Source organism: Canis lupus, chromosome 19 (genome assembly GCF_011100685.1).
Source record: "Canis lupus familiaris isolate Mischka breed German Shepherd chromosome 19, alternate assembly UU_Cfam_GSD_1.0, whole genome shotgun sequence".
NCBI lineage: Eukaryota > Metazoa > Chordata > Mammalia > Carnivora > Canidae > Canis > Canis lupus.
The window spans coordinates 20,097,302-20,116,815 of record NC_049240.1 but is presented as its reverse complement, the minus strand read 5'-3'; the positions used below and the strand labels follow the sequence as shown (position 1 = coordinate 20,116,815).

At 35.2% G+C, this 19,514-nt stretch overlaps 1 protein-coding gene and 1 long non-coding RNA gene across 8 annotated transcripts in view; one reads left to right on the top strand and one right to left on the bottom strand.

The window, feature by feature from the left end:
• LOC119864444 overlaps positions 1-549 on the top strand; it is a 29,417-nt gene extending 28,868 nt beyond the window's left edge. Inside the window, exon 4 of the long non-coding RNA XR_005373975.1 lies at positions 329-549. This is a non-coding gene — a long non-coding RNA (uncharacterized LOC119864444). The remainder of the gene's footprint in view (positions 1-328) is intronic.
• PRDM5 (PR/SET domain 5) overlaps positions 1-19,514 on the bottom strand; it is a 200,533-nt gene that overhangs the window by 49,124 nt on the left and 131,895 nt on the right. For 5 of the 7 annotated variants that reach the window (XM_038564767.1, XM_038564772.1, XM_038564771.1 and 2 more), the window contains 2 exons: positions 18,327-18,368; positions 17,649-17,742 (listed from right to left, as the gene is read on the bottom strand). In XM_038564767.1, coding sequence (XP_038420695.1) covers positions 17,649-17,742; positions 18,327-18,368 — 136 coding nt within the window. The remainder of the gene's footprint in view (positions 1-17,648; positions 17,743-18,326; positions 18,369-19,514) is intronic. The other 2 variants (XM_038564770.1, XM_038564774.1) reach the window with 1 other exon arrangement.

Below are 19,514 nucleotides of genomic sequence, written 5' to 3'. Positions count from 1 at the left end.
TATCCTTATAGGAAGATGGCTATGAGAGGACAGAGACACAGAGGGAGAATGCCATATAAAGAGCATAGTGATACTGCCACAAGGCAGAGAACCACCAGAAGCCAGGACCTAATACAGATTCTTCCCTAGTGCCTTCAGAGGGCATGTGGCCCTCTAGACACCCTGAACCCAGACTTCCAGCCTTCAGAACCACGAGACAATAAATTATTGCTTAAGCTACTCAGTTTGTAGTACTTTGTTACAGAAGTCCTAGCAAACTAATACAGCCATCTGACTCATACTGTTGAAAATTATTATTTTCACTGATGTCTATTTCTCTGCTGCCCAGGAGGCCTATGTCAACTATCCAGAAGAGAAACTGGCACCTCTAGAGGACTGAATTTCTGCCCCTTCCCTACTCCAACCCTGAGATCCACTGATATGAGCTGGTATGTTTGGGAAACTTAAGTCCAACCCTACTCATTCATTCTACCTCCCAGAATATAACTGCAGTTTTAAAGGATATCACTGGGTAAATGGCTTTAATAAATAAAATTCATTTGAAATCTACAGTGTGTGGTTTGCAAATCAGCCTACACTGTACATTAAACTGCTACCTTCTCTACCCATTTGGTTGGAGCATCTTTAAAGGAATCTGGCCCTGAAGATTCTGAGGACAAACCTATCTGTGGACCCACACAACCTGAAGCTGAAGGTTATATGTACAAGTCAACATGCTAATAACTATTAAAGTTATTTGCATAATTTTCATACCAAACGAAGCTGTTAATCTTAGCTTTTTTCACATTATGCATATGCACTTTCCTTCATTATTTCAAGTTATTTTGAGGAGTACGTCTCTAGGAAATATTTATGTCTACACATAAAATTATTCTGGAGCAAAGAGGAAACAATCTTCAATTTGAATTAACCTTGAAAATATCAATCTCTCGGGATCCCTGGGTGGCGCAGCGGTTTGGCGCCTGCCTTTGGCCCAGGGCGCGATTCTGGAGACCCAGGATCGAATCCCACATCGGGCTCCCGGTGCATGGAGCCTGCTTCTCCCTCTGCCTATGTCTCTGCCTCTCTCTCTCTCTCTCTGTGACTATCATAAATAAATAAAAAAAAAAAAAATTAAAAAAAAAAAAAAAAAAGAAAATATCAATCTCTCTTTCCTACTTGAACACCACCAATATACAGGTTCTGATGTACAATCTGAGGCAAATCCAAGGAACTACTCTTTTTTTTTAAGACTATCTATTTATTTATTTATTTATGAAAGTGCATGAAGTGGGGACAAGCAGCAGAGGGAGAGGGAGAAAGAGAATCTCAGGCTGACTCTGTACTGAGTGTGGAGCCCGAAATGGGGCTTGATCTCACGACTCTGAGATCATGACCTGAGCTGAAACCCAAGAGTTAGACGCTTAACCAAATGAACCACCCAGGTGTCCTAAGAACTACATTTTTTAATATCTCTGATTGATTTAGACACTGTCTTCATTTTGATTAGGCTAATTAAAATGTTCAAATTTTGACTAACATGAATATTAATTAATTTAATAATTAGCTAAAAAGTATAGATAAAACCAATCTAAATGGAAATAATAGCTGAAACATATAGAAGCTCTGTTCTATTCAGAATGCCTAAGGTATATTAGCAATTTTAATTCTTGCACATTATGATTTAGATATTCTATCCCTAGTTACAAATGAGGAGAGTAAGCCACCACTGAAAGGATAAGTACTTTGCTCAAGATAACATAACTATTAAATGGTGGAATCAGAATTTTAACCCTTACCTCTTATGCCATTACACAAGTTAATAATATGGGTAGAATTTTGTGTAAATTAAGTTAGGCTTTCTAAAGTTATTGACAAAAACTCTGCTTCTTGCAATAGCAGTTAACATTAACCAGATCTTTCTGGCTAGTAAATTCAAGCATTCTTTTACTTATCAAAGCTCTCCAGGAAAAAGTAGGGGGCAGGTTAGGAATGTGTGTTATGTCTCAAAGCAGGTCACAAGTGAATGCAACTACTAATGTAACATTAAGCTATGGATTGATAACTACCTATAGGTAACCACCTTCAATATTTAGAAAGTAAATACAATACTGGCAAATATCTATGAGATTTAACTACCAATAGTCAAATTTAATGACCATAGTAGCACAAATAATTTTGACATGTAGATAATGGCAAAATAGTTTTTATTTAACTACAGAAAATAGGTGAGTTCTTTCATTCACTTCTTTAAATTATGTTCTAACACTAAGCATTAAAATCCATTTGTGTTTTCTTCAAACATATCAAGAAACAAACAGAAGCATTGATGGCAATTGTAGAAGGTTGATTTTTTTAAAAAAGGTTTTATTTATTTATTCATGAGAGACACAGAGAGAGAGAGAGAGAGGCAGAGACATAGGCAGAGGGAGAAGCAGGCTCCATGCGAGGAGCCTGACGAGGGTCTCGATCCCAGGTCTTCAGGATCATGCCCTGGGCGGAAGGCAAGCACTAAACCTCTGAGCCACTGGGGCTGCCCCTAGGAGGTTGATTTTAAGTTGATTTTCAAAAGTGCCGCCAAGTAGATAGATACTCCATGAAACTAATTTAGTCATACATTAAATATTTTTTGAGCACATAGTTACTGTCCCAGGCTTTGGGAATGCAGTTGCAAACAGATTCACAAAGTCACGGCCTTTTCAATTTAACTACTGTAGTGAGAAGGACAAGAAAAAGTAAAGAAAAACAAGATAATTTCAGATACTGATAAATTATATGAAGAAAATAAAAGAAGAAGATAGATTTAAGGAAGACCTCTGTGGGAGTGGGCCATAGACTGAGCTAAGGTTGTTACAAAAGGCAAAAGAAGTAAATGAATGCTAATGCCAATCCTTGATGCCAATTTCACATAATTGACGCACATGCTTATTTTTTTTTAACTCTTCATATTTAATTAAAACTATTTAAGCTCCTGGGCTTGAAGTAAGTGCCTCCAAATTCTCACTGCTGGCACACCTGAGATGGAATTAGCTTCAAAGTATTTGAAATGTGCAGGGAGGAGGGTGGACGATGTTCAGAAAAGAGTTCCAAAAAATTGGAGATGGCCTTTTAGATGCAGGTAGTAGTAAGAGAGAGGACATCTGGATGCCACATGGAACACCTTACAGAGTCTAGCCTGGTTCTCAAGTTATTTGAGTCTTAAAGAGAAGATGATGCACTGTGACAACAACCACTTACTGGCAAAGATGGCTAAAAATAACTGGAAAAAATCCAATTCTAGTTTAATATATGTCATTAGAATTATAATTTATTGATGTTACCATTATTTAATGTAATATAATTTTAATTAAAGATATCAGAAAGAAGTCTAACCCTCACCAAAGGATTCACACACATTATTCTTAATATTAAAAGAGAATCTTAAAAATGTGTGAAGGGAGTGCAGGTTAGCATGCATCTTCATGATAAAAGATCTTAAAGCCATAGCACCACTGACTATCCATCTATTGTCCCATAACCACCTCAACTTCCAACATTTTGATACAAATATTTCCTTAATATCTATGCTTATATAATCTGAAATTAACACAATAAAATCTTGCAAACCTTGATATTCTTATTAACCCCTGGATTTAATTTAAGGAATTGACCACTCTATAAAAGGGATCAAATTTTATTCCAAACTACTAAACACAACGAATGCAGCAAATTTAGCAATAATGATCATGATCAACCTTGAAAATTAAAAAATATTAAAATGGAAAATTTTATTAAATTAATTTTATTAATTTATTAATTAATAAATTAATTTAATTTAATATTAAAATGATAAATTTTATGGTCTATGTATTTTACCAGAATTTGAAAAGAAATGGGCCTTATGCTTTGAGAGATTTTAAACAAGCAAAAAAGCTTAATTTATAATGTATACACTTTAAGACATTTTGAGTAAAATTAAAAACAGATTATTTTCAGAAAACAGTTTAATAATTTTAACTTTTATTTTGTCAGCATATTTTTAAAGCCTATGAGATTTCAGAGAGTTCACATAATTTTTCTGAAAAGATACATATATACAAAAATGTAATTTAAAATGGAATAAAGTTAAACTCCCACTTTCAATGAATCCAAATTAAATAATATTTAGATAATTAAATTAAATAAGGTTTAAAGATTTTGAAGCCACAGTTTTACGTTTGACTTTGTCTTTGTTTCCAACAAAAATCAATTTTGGAGAGGGCAACTTTTAAATAACAAGCATACCTTGAAAGTGTATGTTTCATGAAAAATAAGATGGTTCCATGTGGTTGAACTTTAAAATATAAGCTCTATATGGGAATTCTTTAGAACTTTAAATTTGTTTTCCACAAATATGGGACTGGCTTCTGTTGCTTTTGTGGACTAAGGAAATTGTTGTAAGACATCAAAGTAACACATTCTAAATAAAAATTAAACAAAAAATATAATTGTGCAAGTACCTCCCAATCACTTTTCCAATTTCACCATTCCAATCCCCTCAATTTATGGAGCATCTAATAAACTAAAAGTACACCACAGAGAGAAGTGAAATGCTACCCTGACAGATGGGAGTAGCTCAAGTTCATTCTTGGCACCTTTCTATGAATTGAAATACTTCTTTTTTTCCTGTAGCGAAAAGAGCCATGAAACCCCACTGACCTCACTGAACCCCACGTTGTTACTCTTGGAATGCTCCTATTAATCAAATCCTGCAAAATTTCACTTGATCTGAAGAAGTTAAGCCCAACGACACCCTCTTTGAAAGAAAGGCAAGAAATTCCAAACTTGGCATTTTCTCCTTGAGTATTTACAGAGACACACTACTTTTAAAAGTTTAAAGAGTTTACTATTAGAAGGAAATGGGAAATAAAATACAAAAATCAAAATTTACTGAATGCGGAGACCTTAACTTCTCAAAATACTTTTGCCACCTGAATCAAAACAAATCGCTTTTTTTTCTTAATGCAAAGTTCTATGAATGCAGCTACAAAAAAAGTAAAAGAAGAATTCTTTTCCTTACGAATCTTAGAGGTATAGCAACTATCCCTCATTTCTTTTTTTTTTTTTTAAGATTTTATTTATTTATTCATGAGAGACACAGAGAGAGGCAGATACACAGGCAGAGGGAGAAGCAGGCTCCCTGTGGGGAGCCCGATGTGGGACTCGATTCAGGACCCCGGGACGACAGCCTGAGCTAAAGGCAGACGCTCAACCATTGAGCCACGTGGGCTTCCCCCATTCTTCATCTCTGAAGAGATGCTAAGTCAATGAGGTGAAGTTCATAGGGAAGCAGAAAAATAGAGCCATGTGCTTGCTAATTTTCTAATCTCAAGTAAAGATCCACAACTACTTATGGGTTGAAGGCAAAATAAAAACTGAGTTTTACAGATGCAAACAAAATAGAATACAAGATGCAGTATAAAAGAGGACAAGGGTTTAATGAATGATTAGAAATATATAATGAGCTAGGAAGAGACAGTAAAAGACACCATACTCAAGATGCTCTGGCTTCATCAAACAGGTGTGTAAGTGACACCCATCACATGTGATTTATCTGAGGGATCAGGACACCTTCATGAAGTCCTTCATGCGAACACTGACAGAAGTAACACTGACTGCCTCACAGATAGGAGAAACACCTCAATAATCCAGACACTGGCAAAGTTTTAAAGGTTCTTACCAAGAAAGAAAAACTTCTACATGAGTTCTCCCCATGACTGTGTTGTTAGGGAACACTTTAAGGTAGGGAAGTAGAGAAAGAGAAGGTAATTACTGATTGGGTTTTGTTGGTAGGGAGTCAGACTTCAGTGGGAAAACTAATCCTTCCACCCAGCAGTTTCCCATGTCTAGGAATTTCTACCAGAAGTTTTACTTAGCCTCATATTTATGAGCACAGTCTGTGAACAGTGGTCCTGGAGTGATGAAGTAGTTAAGCCTCAAGGAGCCTGCACACAGAGGCACTTCCTGCTAGTTGTGCCAGCAAGGAAGAATCAAGAGTATATAACTGTGAGCAGCAAGAAATCCCCAAAATGATTCTCTTTACCCTCAGACTAGAAAAGGGAGAAAACCTTCCCCGGCCCTGAAGCACACTTGGGAGTTACAGGAAAACAACACACGGAGATGTTGTTCTCAAGAGAGAAAGTGGTAGCAATGGCAGGAGGAAGCAAGTATCTGAGGACACCAAATCTCTTGAGTTTTCCTAAACTAAAGGACAATGTTGGTGTTCACATTTAACAGAGGTAGCTATTCATAATATGTAGAAATGTACTAAATAGATAAAGATGTTGAGATGAAAACTGTTTGCCTGGGCCACTTCCATTTTTGAAGATCTCAGTATCAAAAAACAAATGAAGAAGGATATAAAGCAAGTTACTAAACAATATTTTAAATAATCCCTCTTGTTAGTCTTTGTGACTGTATTACTAATTCATTTGGTTTATGATGCAACTTTCCAAGATGACTGTCACCACTCCCTCACTCTTCCCACAGTGCCTCTATCTGCCCTCTGACAAACCCTGATATAAGCATTATAGTTTTTGCATTAAAAACTACAACCTTTGATATTTTTGAAAAATATTAAAAATAGATAATAACACTACTAATGAAAATCAAAATAGATGTCTCTCCCTCTCTCTAAGTTGTTATATATGCTTGTCTAGTACTAACTCAAAACCAGGAGGAACAAAGTACAGAAAGGGAAAAAAAAAAGGAAAGAAACACTACATTCCTATGATGTGGTCAGTGTTCAAAACTGATCTGAAATGTCAAAATAACACAGAGAACAAAAGTCATGTAGTTCAAGACTTTATCTATGAGTGACTTCTTAGAGGAAAATCTAAGGCTCTGAAAGTGTGATGCTGAGAATATAATTTATTTCTATGCAGATTTTACACTCAACTCTTCTGTGAACTCTTAGTTTATCTGCAGGTAAGAGAACATTCAATATGGCCTAATGTTTGTTAGTAATTAACCACTTAGAAAATAAATAGAGCAAAATAAGCTCTTCCTCTCAACACAGGAAAGTTATCTAATCCTTATAAAAATGTGAAAAACATGCCTCAAATTTTCATTTGTGTTCATAATTACCTTGCTAATTGTCTATTTGTATTTATTAATAATTGTTAATCCTCTTATTATTGTTTATAATTATAGTTACTGTTTTTGTAAGTTTGCACAAAAATATTCTAAAAAGAATAAATTCCTTTACAAAAAGAGAAACAATGGATAAAATGCAAGTATAACCAAACTATTATATACCAATCCTTTATTTTTAAACTGATCACAGGTATTTACTAAAAAAATTAACTGTTTCCTAAGACAATGATTTATTGCTACCTTCAAACAACAGTGTGCAAGCAAGCCTGGAACAGAAGGGCCAACACAGCCGGTATCTATTAACACGGAAAGTTGGTTGGAACTGTAGGCAAGTAATTAACCTTCTGGCCCAGAGCTTTAAAACCCCAAAAGCAGTTCCTAGAATTTCTTTCATAATTTATGAACAACTGATGGAATTCATGTCACAGTCCATGGATTCCCTTGCGGAATTAACCCCAGCTCTCACTGACCCTAAGAAGCTATAAACCAACAGGAGAATGTGCTCTACTATGCCGACTGACCCACAGAGTGCCATCCCTGTCACTGTAGCATAGGAAAGTGGATGATAAATTACAGAGCTGCCTGCCAGGCACAGACCTAAAAACTCGCCTTCAGCGACAATGATGGTGACACACAGGACATGCACCCTCACTCACCCCACACCAGCCCTCCTCAACGTTCTACAGATGATCTGTATTCTGCTGCTACAGGTTATAAAAAGATGATGATGATGACACTAGGAACAGAAGGTCATACCATATATCAAGGGATGCTGCTTGACTGTGGTAAATACATGCAAGAATAATGATGGCAAAGCACATGGCAACCATAGCAGCAATGGCTAATACTAGCACATGCGCACACTGGGCGAGGCGCTATGCAAGGTTCCTGATGGAGACCTTCATTTGTCCCTCAAAGCAGTACCACGACATTGGGACTATTCTTACCCTTTATCTTTAGGTGGGGAAAGTATGCTTTGAAGAGGTGAAGCAACTGACTAAAAAGCTCATGCAGGGAGGATTTAAAATAAAATGGAATTTGAAAGCCTATCCTATGACTCCAGGATCCATACAAAGGATAGGAACTAGGTAGTTAATAACAAGAAGTGGAGATAGTTGACTTTGTGGTGGGAAGGTTTCTCCAGAAGTGGAATTAAATAACAAACTACAGACCCTCAAGCTTCAAAGTCGAGATTATTAACCTCAATTGGTTGATATATCAACCAGAAATTATCATCAAACATCATGGAAGGAATATGTAAGTCCAATGTTAATAGTAAAAATTAGAATAAGAACTTAAAATACCAGCAATGTGTATACTGAACAAAGTTTAAGCCTTAGTTTAGCTCTAGAGGAACAATATATAAGCAGTGAAACCTTAGCAAATCACTGTATTTTGCAGGGCATGGGTTCAATTAAGAGGTTTAAACCAGCAAATTTATTAAATTCATTTCTATTCTAAAAGTGAAGAGTATTTTATTTTAATAATCTATAAAAGCAAAAGCCATGTGCATACTTGCTGTGAATGTACTTATTCTAATCACCTAATTATGAAGAATGAACAGACTTTAGAAGGTGGATACAAAGTTTGTAAAAAACATTTTCCAAGTTAATGAAGAAAAACAAACTTGTTAGACTTCACCCTAGAGTACAGAATGGTGGTAATGGGAAGGAGTTGGGAGAGGGGGAGGGGAAAGAAGGTGAAGCAAGTATACAGCTGGTTGGCTACTTATGGTAGTAAAGGAGAAAACCAATCAAAATGTGAATTGGAGGAGTTTTTTAAATGTTTTTTTTTTTTTTGAACACTGCTAACAAAAAATTACAACAGAGACATAAATACTAAGACTCCTCCCAGAACTAAGGTAGTAATCAAATAGCTAAGTTACCATTGTCTTATAGAGTGACCATTAGTCATGAGACAATAATAATAATAAGACCTGTTCTAAGAAAATTAATATGAAGGAATGCCTTTCATACTCCCCAAAGCAATATTACCACTATGTTAAATAGGAAATGATGAAAGATACCAGTTGGCAAAGTGGAAGGAGGAAATATAGATAGGAGTCCTGTTTTGTCTTCATAAAACTTACTGTTATTTGATGTTAAAAGGAAGAGAATGGCTTCCCAAAATACTGATGTATAGTTTGATACAATAAAAACAAAATGAAATAGACTCCTTCAACATAATGGAAAAACCATGATAAGACTATCATTACCTCTATAAAAACCTTATCACATTGCAGTATATTCAAATGTACATCCATCTCACTAAAAGTCCCAACTATCAATAATAATAATTTCCTAGAAGTAAAAAAGTAATCCATCTAGCTATATGACATCCTGAAAAATGTCAAACTATGTAAATATCAAATGTTTTTCTGGAAAACAAAACTATGGAGTCAAAAAAAATATCAGTGGCTGTCAGGCATTGACGATTGGGGGATAAATAGGCAAAGCACAGAGGACTTTTACGGCAATGAAAGTACTCCATATAATAGCATATTATTGAACACATATTACACATTTGTACAAATGCATAGAATGTACAACACCAACAGTGAACCATAATGTGAGCTATAGACTTTGGATGATTCTAATGTGTCAATGTAGGTTCATTAATTGTAGAACATACGCCATTTTGGTTGGGGATTTTGATAACAGGGGAGAGGATACATGTGTCAGGGAGAAGCTGATGGGCAGGGGAAATTTCTGTATCTTCTCTTCATTTCACTGTGAATCTAAAACTGCTTTAAAAATAAAAGCAAAAAAAAATCCGAGAAATTAAATTTAATCATCATTTTTTCTGTATGTTATTGTCCACTGTAAAGTCGACTCAGGAGACAATAAACACATGAATGCTACACACACACACACACACAGACCCTTCCATTTGACTCTAAAAGATAAAACTTCCATAAAATTAAAATAATATGTGACTTTTAGAATTTCATTCCTTCATCTTTTATACTGGATAACTTACAGAATTTGTATAATTCTTGTGGTAATTATAACAACTGTACAGTACTTGTGTAGCTGTACATCAAAAGAAGAAGAGATAACACAAAAATAAGATAGAATTTGAAGTTAAAAGATTTGGATCTTACTACCTTGACTAGACCGGTCATTTGCTTTGCTGAATCTCAGCTTCCTCATCTAGAAAATGAGAATGGTCTTAGAAACCTATCACACTAGGTGGAAGGATTAACTCAGATAGTATTTGAAAGAGCTTCTCCCCTTCAGTAAACTTGATTAAAAACCTGAGCCTGACCTGTCCTGCCCATCAGCTCAGAATCTAGTCATGGAGCAGATATGCAAAGTAAGTATAAAATCATAATTGAAAAGACATATTTCTGTAACAGTAAAAAAGTGGGATCCCCAAATATCTACTAGATGAAAGGCTACAAATAACAAGAGACTATAATATACTACACAATTGTTTGTAATTATTCCAGTTCCTGTAGAGTGGACCTTGTCAAACAAAATGGATAGGGGATTTGTCAGGGCCAATTTACTCTACCTTTTTTCTAATAAGAATTTGAAAACCTAGGCAATTCCAAGTTAAAAGGAGTTATAGTAGATTTAGCGCTAGTGGGCCAAATATTGTTCTTTATTCCTTCATTTAAGTACTGTAATTTTATATATATTGGTGAGCTAAATCTTAAACCATGCTGTTAAGTATTCTTTGTTATACAATTGTTTCCAACAAATAGCATGATGAAGCAATGAGGTAAAGAATGGAAAGGAGAGCAAAGGGCCCAATTTCATATTGAGGTAGGTCTGGCTAATAAAGTGAGGAGTTTAGCAATTTTATTCTTCGATTCGAGCATTTTTCAAAGTGAATTCCATGACTTTATAGTTATTTTATGAAAAAGTGATTTTATGGTTGATTCAAATCATAGTTAAATCCAGGACTTCTCACTATGAAGCCAGCATTCCTTCCACTAACCCACAGGTTCTGTGATGTATTTGTAGATTCTTTTGTTTATTCAAGAAGCATTCGCTAGGTTCTTTCTCTATGCCAGGCAGTTCTCTGAATAGTAAACAAGTAAGGTGTCAGAAGATACGGGCACAGCTCTAAGGGAACAGAGAACCTATGAGTGACTCAAGAAGTATGAGTGCTTGGAAGCATGCTATGTTGAGAGAAGTACAAGATGGAACACATCAACTTAATGCGGTGGGGGTAAGGGATGGTCAGGTAGCATACCACGGAGAAAGTTGCATTTACTTGAAGACTGGCGGAAAGTGAAAGGAGCCAAATAAGTGAGCTGGAATGTCAACTGGGAGAGGAATTGGTAGTTGATGAGTCGCGTGATAGGTAAGGGCTGGTCATTTTGCACAAAACGAGGGGAAACCACTGTAAGATGTATAGTAGGGTAACAGCAGGACTAGGTAAGCCTTATCAACTCCTTAAACCTTCTTTTGTAAAGAATACATATACTTTACAATGTATTTTTTAAAAACTTCTAAAAACTCTATACCAATAGCAAATTTCATGGAATTCCCTTTTCAAGAAGATGACTAAGCATGCGGTAATTAAGTTCTGCTTATTCAGGAGAATCTGAGTTCTCTCTGAGCGGCATGACTATAAGCGACAAAACAAAACAAGTCTGTTTATATTCAAAGAATGAAAGTCTTCCTGTTGAAAGAACTAGGCTTTGAGGGACATGTGAAGAAGATGTAAGCTGTGAAGCTGGATATTCAGGAAACGGTTCTTAGTGGCACTTAGCTGGCATCTGCATCCCTTCAGTTGTTCTTATTGGAATAAAACACTCACATACTTTTAATTATGAAAATTTTTAAACATGGAGAAAACTTGGAAAAATAGTACAATAAGTATTATATACCCATACTTGGGTTTAATGTCACCATATTTGCTTTTCATTCTCATTTCTCCCTTTTATAATCACATTCTTTTGCACTTCTTTCTGTTGGTCCATTTGAGAATCAGTTGCAAAAACATTTTGTACCTAAATAATTTAGCATAAATCTAATAATAGCAGTGACCTGCATAATCATAATATTAATGTATTTTAAATATTTTGTTATTCAAGAAACTTATTATATTAAAACACAGAAAATCAGGAAGATAGTACTGGAAGTCCTAGCCTCAGCAAGCAGACAACAAAAAGACATTAAAGGCATTCAAATTGGCAAAGAAGAAGTCAAACTCTCCCTCTTCGCCGATGACATGATACTCTACATCGAAAACCCAAAAGTCTCCACCCCAAGATTGCTAGAACTCATACAGCAATTTGGTAGCGTGGCAGGATACAAAATCAATGCCCAGAAATCAGTGGCATTTCTATACACTAAAAATGAGACTGAAGAAAGAGAAATTAAGGAGTCAATCCCATTTACAATTGCACCCAAAAGCATAAGATACCTAGGAATAAACCTAACCAAAGAGGTAAAGGATCTATACCCTCAAAACTATAGAACACTTCTGAAAGAAATTGAGGAAGACACAAAGAGATGGAAAAATATTCCATGCTCATGGATTGGCAGAATTAAGATTGTGAAAATGTCAATGTTACCCAGGGCAATATACACGTTTAATGCAATCCCTATCAAAATACCATGGACTTTCTTCAGAGAGTTAGAACAAACTATTTTAAGATTTGTGTGCAATCAGAAAAGACCCCGAATAGCCAGGGGAATTTTAAAAAAGAAAACCATATCTGGGGGCATCACAATGCCAGATTTCAGGTTGTACTACAAAGTTGTGGTCATCAAGACAGTGTGGTACCAGCACAAAAACAGACACATAGATCAATGGAACAGAATAGAGAACCCAGAAGTGGACCCTGAACTTTATGGTCAACTAATATTCGATAAAGGAGGAAAGACTATCCATGGGAAGAAAGACAGTCTCTTCAATAAATGGTGCTGAGAAAATTGGACATCCACATGCAGAAGAATGAAACTAGACCACTCTCTTTCACCATACACAAAGATAAACTCAAAATGGATGAAAGATCTAAATGTGAGACAAGATTCCATCAAAATCCTAGAGGAGAACACAGGCAACACCCTTTTTGAACTCGGCCACAGTAACTTCTTGCAAGAACATCCACAAAGGCAAAAGAAACAAAAGCAAAAATGAACTATTGGGACTTCATCAAGATAAGAAGCTTTTACACAGCAAAGGATACAGTCAACAAAACTAAAAGACAACCTACAGAATGGGAGAAGATATTTGCAAATGACATATCAGATAAAGGGCTAGTTTCCAAGATCTATAAAGAACTTCTTAAACTCAACACCAAAGAAACAAACAATCCAATCATGAAATGGGAAAAAGACATGAAGAGAAATCTCACAGAGGAAGACATAGACATGGCCAACACGCACATGAGAAAATGCTCTGCATCACTTGCCATCAGGGAAATACAAATCAAAACCACAATGAGATACCACCTCACACCAGTGAGAGTGGGGAAAATTAACAAGGCAGGAAACCACAAATGTTGGAGAGGATGCGGAGAAAAGGGAACCCTCTTACACTGTTGGGGGGAATGTGAACTGGTGCAGCCACTCTGGAGAACTGTGTGGAGGTTCCTCAAAGAGTTAAAAATAGACCTGCCCTACGACCGAGCAATTGCACTGTTGGGGATTTACCCCAAAGATACAGATGCAATGAAACGCCAGGACACCTGCACCCCGATGTTTATAGCAGCAATAGCCACAATAGCCAAGCTGTGGAAGGAGCCTCGGTGTCCATCGAAAGATGAATGGATAAAGAAGATGTGGTTTATGTATACAATGGAATATTACTCAGCTATTAGAAATGACAAATACCCACCATTTGCTTCAACGTGGATGGAACTGGAGGGTATTATGCTGAGTGAAGTAAGTCAATCGGAGAAGGACAAACATTATATGTTCTCATTCATTTGGGGAATATAAATAATAGTGAAAGGGAATATAAGGGAAGGGAGAAGAAATGTGTGGGAAATATCAGAAAGGGAGACAGAAAGTAAAGACTGCTAACTCTGGGAAATGAACTAGGGGGTGGTAGAAGGGGAGGAGGGCGGGGGGTGGGAGTGAATAGGTGACGGGCACTGAGGGTTATTCTGTATGTTAGTAAATTGAACACCAATAAAAAATAAATTTAAAAAAAAAAGAAAATCAGGAAGAAAATTCAAATTATCCTTATTTATAATACAAAGAAATAACGACAGTTAATAATTTAGTATTTAACCTCTAAGACCTTTTTACATAAATGTTTCATCTTTATAAAATATATCATTTTGTTTTTGTAACTTGTATTTCTTATTTCTTTTCATGTGAACTAATATATGATATACTAATATATAATACTGCTTTTATTGACTACAGAATATTCCAATTTATAGATATACCATAATTTCTTTAACCAATCTCTTCAATATTAGATACACAGGCTTTACTTACTTTTTTTTTTAGCAGCTCTTCAAGGAACAGGACAATATTCCTTTTTCTTTTCCTTAAATATTTTATTTATTTATTCATGAGAGAGAAGCAGAGACGTAGACAGAGGGAGAAGCAGACTCCTCACAGGAAGCCTGAAGTGGGATTTGATCCCTGGACCGGGATCATGCCCTGAGCCAAAGGCAGACACTCAACTGCTGAGCCACACCGGCATCCCATAATATTCCTTTTTCAAACAAAATTTACTGGCTGTGATCTCTTTTTGGACTTAAAAATTAAGCACAAGTTGGGTTTATGTCTAATAGGGAAGATAGTAATAATTTAAAACGTCAAGGACAACTTTTGATGTGACAATGTAAATTAAATTTTTGAAAGTTTATCTTGGAGATCTTTATGGTTTAATTTTAAGAAAGAAATTAGTGAGACACACATAGTTCAGAATTTAAAACACCACTGAAAATAATCTTTCCAACCAAGTTGTCCTTTCAGCATTTATTAAGAAAGGTCAGGTTAATCAGGAACATAGCCACCCAAATGTTTTTTTCCCATCAAAAATGCATTTTTCCAAGAGTAATACACTAAGAAAAGTATGTCAGACAACATGATAGTAATTACCTCCTTATCAATGGTCATTCAAGATTATATTTATAAATTATTAAAGTTTCAGCACATTCAAGGATTTAGGATTTTGAAAGAAAGGAAAGGGAGATACTGAACATAAAATTCTCAGTATGATGTCCTATAAGAAATGGAAAACAGAAGAAGAGGAGAAAACAATAACATAAGAAGTTATATCTATTACTGGTTTCTTCAGTGTAATCAGGTCACAGTGCTAAGCTTCTGGCATGATTTTAAGTTCACCTGCCCTCCACATGGCTCTCTACCACTTTTTTCCTTTTGCTTCTCGCTTTTATTTTTGTTGTTCTCTGATTCTGTTTTTGTTCCCCAAACTGCACTTTCCCTGGCTACTTCTAAGCAAGACCTCCTTTTTCTTTCTTTAGGGCACCCATTATTCTACAGCCATCATGTATAACGTTTGATATATTCTTGGTTATAGGTTTTATTTAAAAGTTTTTAAGAGGCTACTTAAGTTAACAAATACTACTTTGATGTTATGTCTTTTAGCTTTAGCTAAAAAATTTCCAGAATAAGAAATTAAGTTCCACTGCTGTCCTTTCCTCCATCTATGCATAATAATTGTACTTTTATTCTTTGACCTATTTAAACTACAATTTCATCATCACAAAATAGTTACCAGGCTAGATGTCTACTCTGTGAAGTACTAGGGATATAATCATAAAGTCAAATACTATGACTTTTAAAAACAGGAAGCTTTAGCAATGTAATCCAGTTACCTTTTACCATATAATGTCCAGCTACTGAAAATCATGAAGATCCAGGTAAAATAATCTGGCTATCAATATAAACACTTTTTTTCAAGTCTCTTCAAGTATTTTTCTGCACAATAGATAAAATCCAGACAAGATTCTTTCAAGAATATTTAATTGTTTAAAGATATTTGCAAATGATATACCCAGTAAGGGATTAACATCCAAAATATGTAAAGAACTCGTACAACTCAAGACCAAAGCAACAAGTAATCCAATGAAAAAAATGTGCAGAAAACCTGAACAGATCTTATTTCGAAGAAGACATACAGATGGCCAACAGACACATGAAAAGATGCTCAACATTACTATTCATCAGGGAAATGCGAATCAAAACCACAATGAGATAACATTTCACATCAATCAGAACGGCTAGTAACAGAAAGACTAGAAATGACAAGTAGTAGTGAGAATGTGGAAAAAGGGGAGCCCTTGTACATTCTTAGTGGGAATGCAGCCTCACTGGAAAATAGTATAGAGGTTCCTCAAAAAACTAAAAATGGAAGTACTTGTGATAAATGATTATAACTATGATCCAGTAATTGTACTTCTGGGTATTACCCAAAGAAGAAAAAACAGTAATTCAAAACAAAGTATGCACCTCTATGTTTATTGCAGCATTATTTATTTACATGAGACAAAATACAGAGGCAATGCAATGAAAGTATCTGTTGATAGATAAATGGGTAAAGAAAATGTGGCATATATACACAATGGAATATTATTAGCCAGAAAAAAGAATAATTCCTTGCCATTCACAACAGTTTGGATAGACCTAGAGGGTATTATGCTAAGTAAAGTAAGTCAGAGAAAGACAAATATATGGTTTCACTTATATGTGGAATCTAAAAAACAAATGAACAAATACCAACAACAACAAAAAGAGAAACAGACTCATTAATATAGAGAACTAACTAGTGATCACCAGAGAAGAAGGCGGTGAGGAGATGGGTGAAATAAGAGAAGAAGACTCAGGGGTACAAACCTCAGTCACAAAATAAGTCATGGGATGAAAAGTACAGCATAGGGAATATAGTCAATAATATTGTAATAACTATATAGTGACAAATGGTAACTAGACTTATCCTATACTTTTCATGGTGAACTTTTTATAATATAAATAATTATCAAATCACTATTTGTATACCTGAAACTAGTATTATGTCAACTATGTCAGTTAAATTTTTAAAAATGAATATTTAGTTGTCTTCATTCTTCATTAGGGCACAACCCTCTTTCATGGGAGAAATTGAACAAAAAGTCGTAGGAAAGGAAGGGAATCTTTTAGGAAGCAATCCATGGCATACTGGACATTATGGTGGCATCACACTCGCATCCAATAAAGTTCTACAGTATTCAAGCAATATTCCAAGGACTTTTTAAGTTTAAAAAAGACACATTTGATGCCAGTTATAGGAAAGAATTTTAAGAGGAGGTACTTAGCCTTCTATAAAAAGTGAAACTGCTATTCCCTATTTCTTCATTAGAATAGAATATACAGTAAATCACAATTATATCACAATTAAACATTAGCAAATTATTTCCATTTCAGATAGCTAACTTGTCTTGGGAAATTAAACTTTAAATAAATTTTAAATAAAGGTTTCTAAAGTAAGAAACTGGATTCTATAAAATTTTAAGGAAAAGAGCCAAGATTAATTCTTAATCTGTGAGATATTTTGTAACATTACAATATTCCTTATCTTAAAATAATTTGATTTATTTAAGTTGTTTTCATCACCAACTACAATCTACATACCTGTGTGGCTACGGATATGAACTCTCAGTGTACCACTGCTGGCAAATTTCTGGCCACAGTAAGGGCAGATTTTCTCCTTTTCTCCTGTATGTGTCTAAATGGAAAGGAATAAAAAGGGTTCAGGATAAATATAAAGATTTAGGTAAAGATGATTAAGTGCCTCTGACAATGGTAAATCCTTTTTTTCCAGGATTATGTTTCATTAAAATGATTTAATATCACAATGAGATTTTAAACAATTTATCATGAATATTCCCACTGGTTAAAAAAAAAAAAAAAAAAAAAAGCCCCAAACCTTAGAATCATGAATTAGTGCTAATTTGAAAATAATTCTGCAGTTTACTTTTTAAGCCTTTATGGAGCCCCCAAGTAAAAATGATTAAGTTACACAAAACCAGTATATGCTGGCAAAACCACATAATCAAAATGGGGTTACAGCTGCCCTTGACTGCTGCCAAGAAACACTTCCTTAGAAGCATTTTCCACATTCTTTGTGTGTATTTAACTCTTGAGAACAGAATTAATCTCAATAAAGTAATCTGTTATTTGCATTATGCCTGCCTGACTGGATTGATTTTACTGCAAAGCAAAAAGAAATATACATTTGATTTGATTTTTAAAATTAGCCGGTGTTAATTGAGTAGTCAATTTGAAAGAACATCTTTGCCCTCAACATACCTCTAATGTCAGCATAAAGCAACCACACAAGGATAGGTGAATCTGTATCATCAAAAGTGAATTTTGACAGAATGTTAGTTCAAAGAAAAGAGTGACCTTTCCCAAAAGAGGAGGCAGATGGAGCTTTTAAAACTTATCTCACAATCTCATGAGGAGACCAATTATTCTACCACCGTCAAAATAGGTCATTCCAATAAATGAGGGGTCAGAGCTACTTTTCAAGTCCCATTGTTTTTCAAACTTAGGAGAAGGTAAAAAGAAGGGAGAAAAAAGAAATTACTTCAGATATCTGCACATTCTCCATGAGACTATTTTTAATATTATTTTATTTTATTTTATTTATTCATGAGAGACACACACACAGAGAGAAAGAGAGAGGCAGAGACACAGGCAGAGGGAGAAGCAGGCTCCACGCAGGGAGCCCGATATTGGACTCGATCTCAGGTCTCCAGGATCACACCCTGGGCCAAAGGCAGGTGTTAAACCACTGAGCCACCCAGGGATCCCCTATTTTTAATATTTTTTTCAATGATGACCTACACGTCAATAAAAGTACACAGTGGATCATATGGGTTACCACCACAAAACAGTTACCAGGGCCTGTGTTTGCATAGTTTTTGGGCAAATTACTGGCACTGCCATGGGCTAATGTATAAAAAAGAGGAAAGGCTTCTTTTTTTTTTCAGTAATGTGTTCCCAGAAGGAACACACAGGCTGGCATAGAGCAAAAGGGGTAGGGCAGTTACCTCATCACCTGACAATCTCAGAAAGCAAGCAATTTGGCAAAATATTCTCCATATTAAATTAATTGCTAACTTTGATATAATTAGTTTCACAGCCTTACTGGTACTGAATTTGAAATTTTTCATATTTGAATTATAATTTGTATTTGAATATACACTATTATATTTGTCATTCTTAAAAGAATTATAAACCAAATGCCTTAGCCAACATCAGTGTCCTTTTAAATATTTTTCCATTGAAAATGATTCACATTATATTCAAGTTTAAGAAATATAGTCTAACCAATTGCCACACTAGCCAATGACACTGGCTACAACAGACATCCCCTTGATTCTGCATTTGGCAAGCACTTAACTTTCCATTTTCACTACAAGTTCTTATTTAAAACAGTTATACATTCTTTACAGTAAGAGCCGTTACTCCCCTGTTCCCCATTATGGCTCA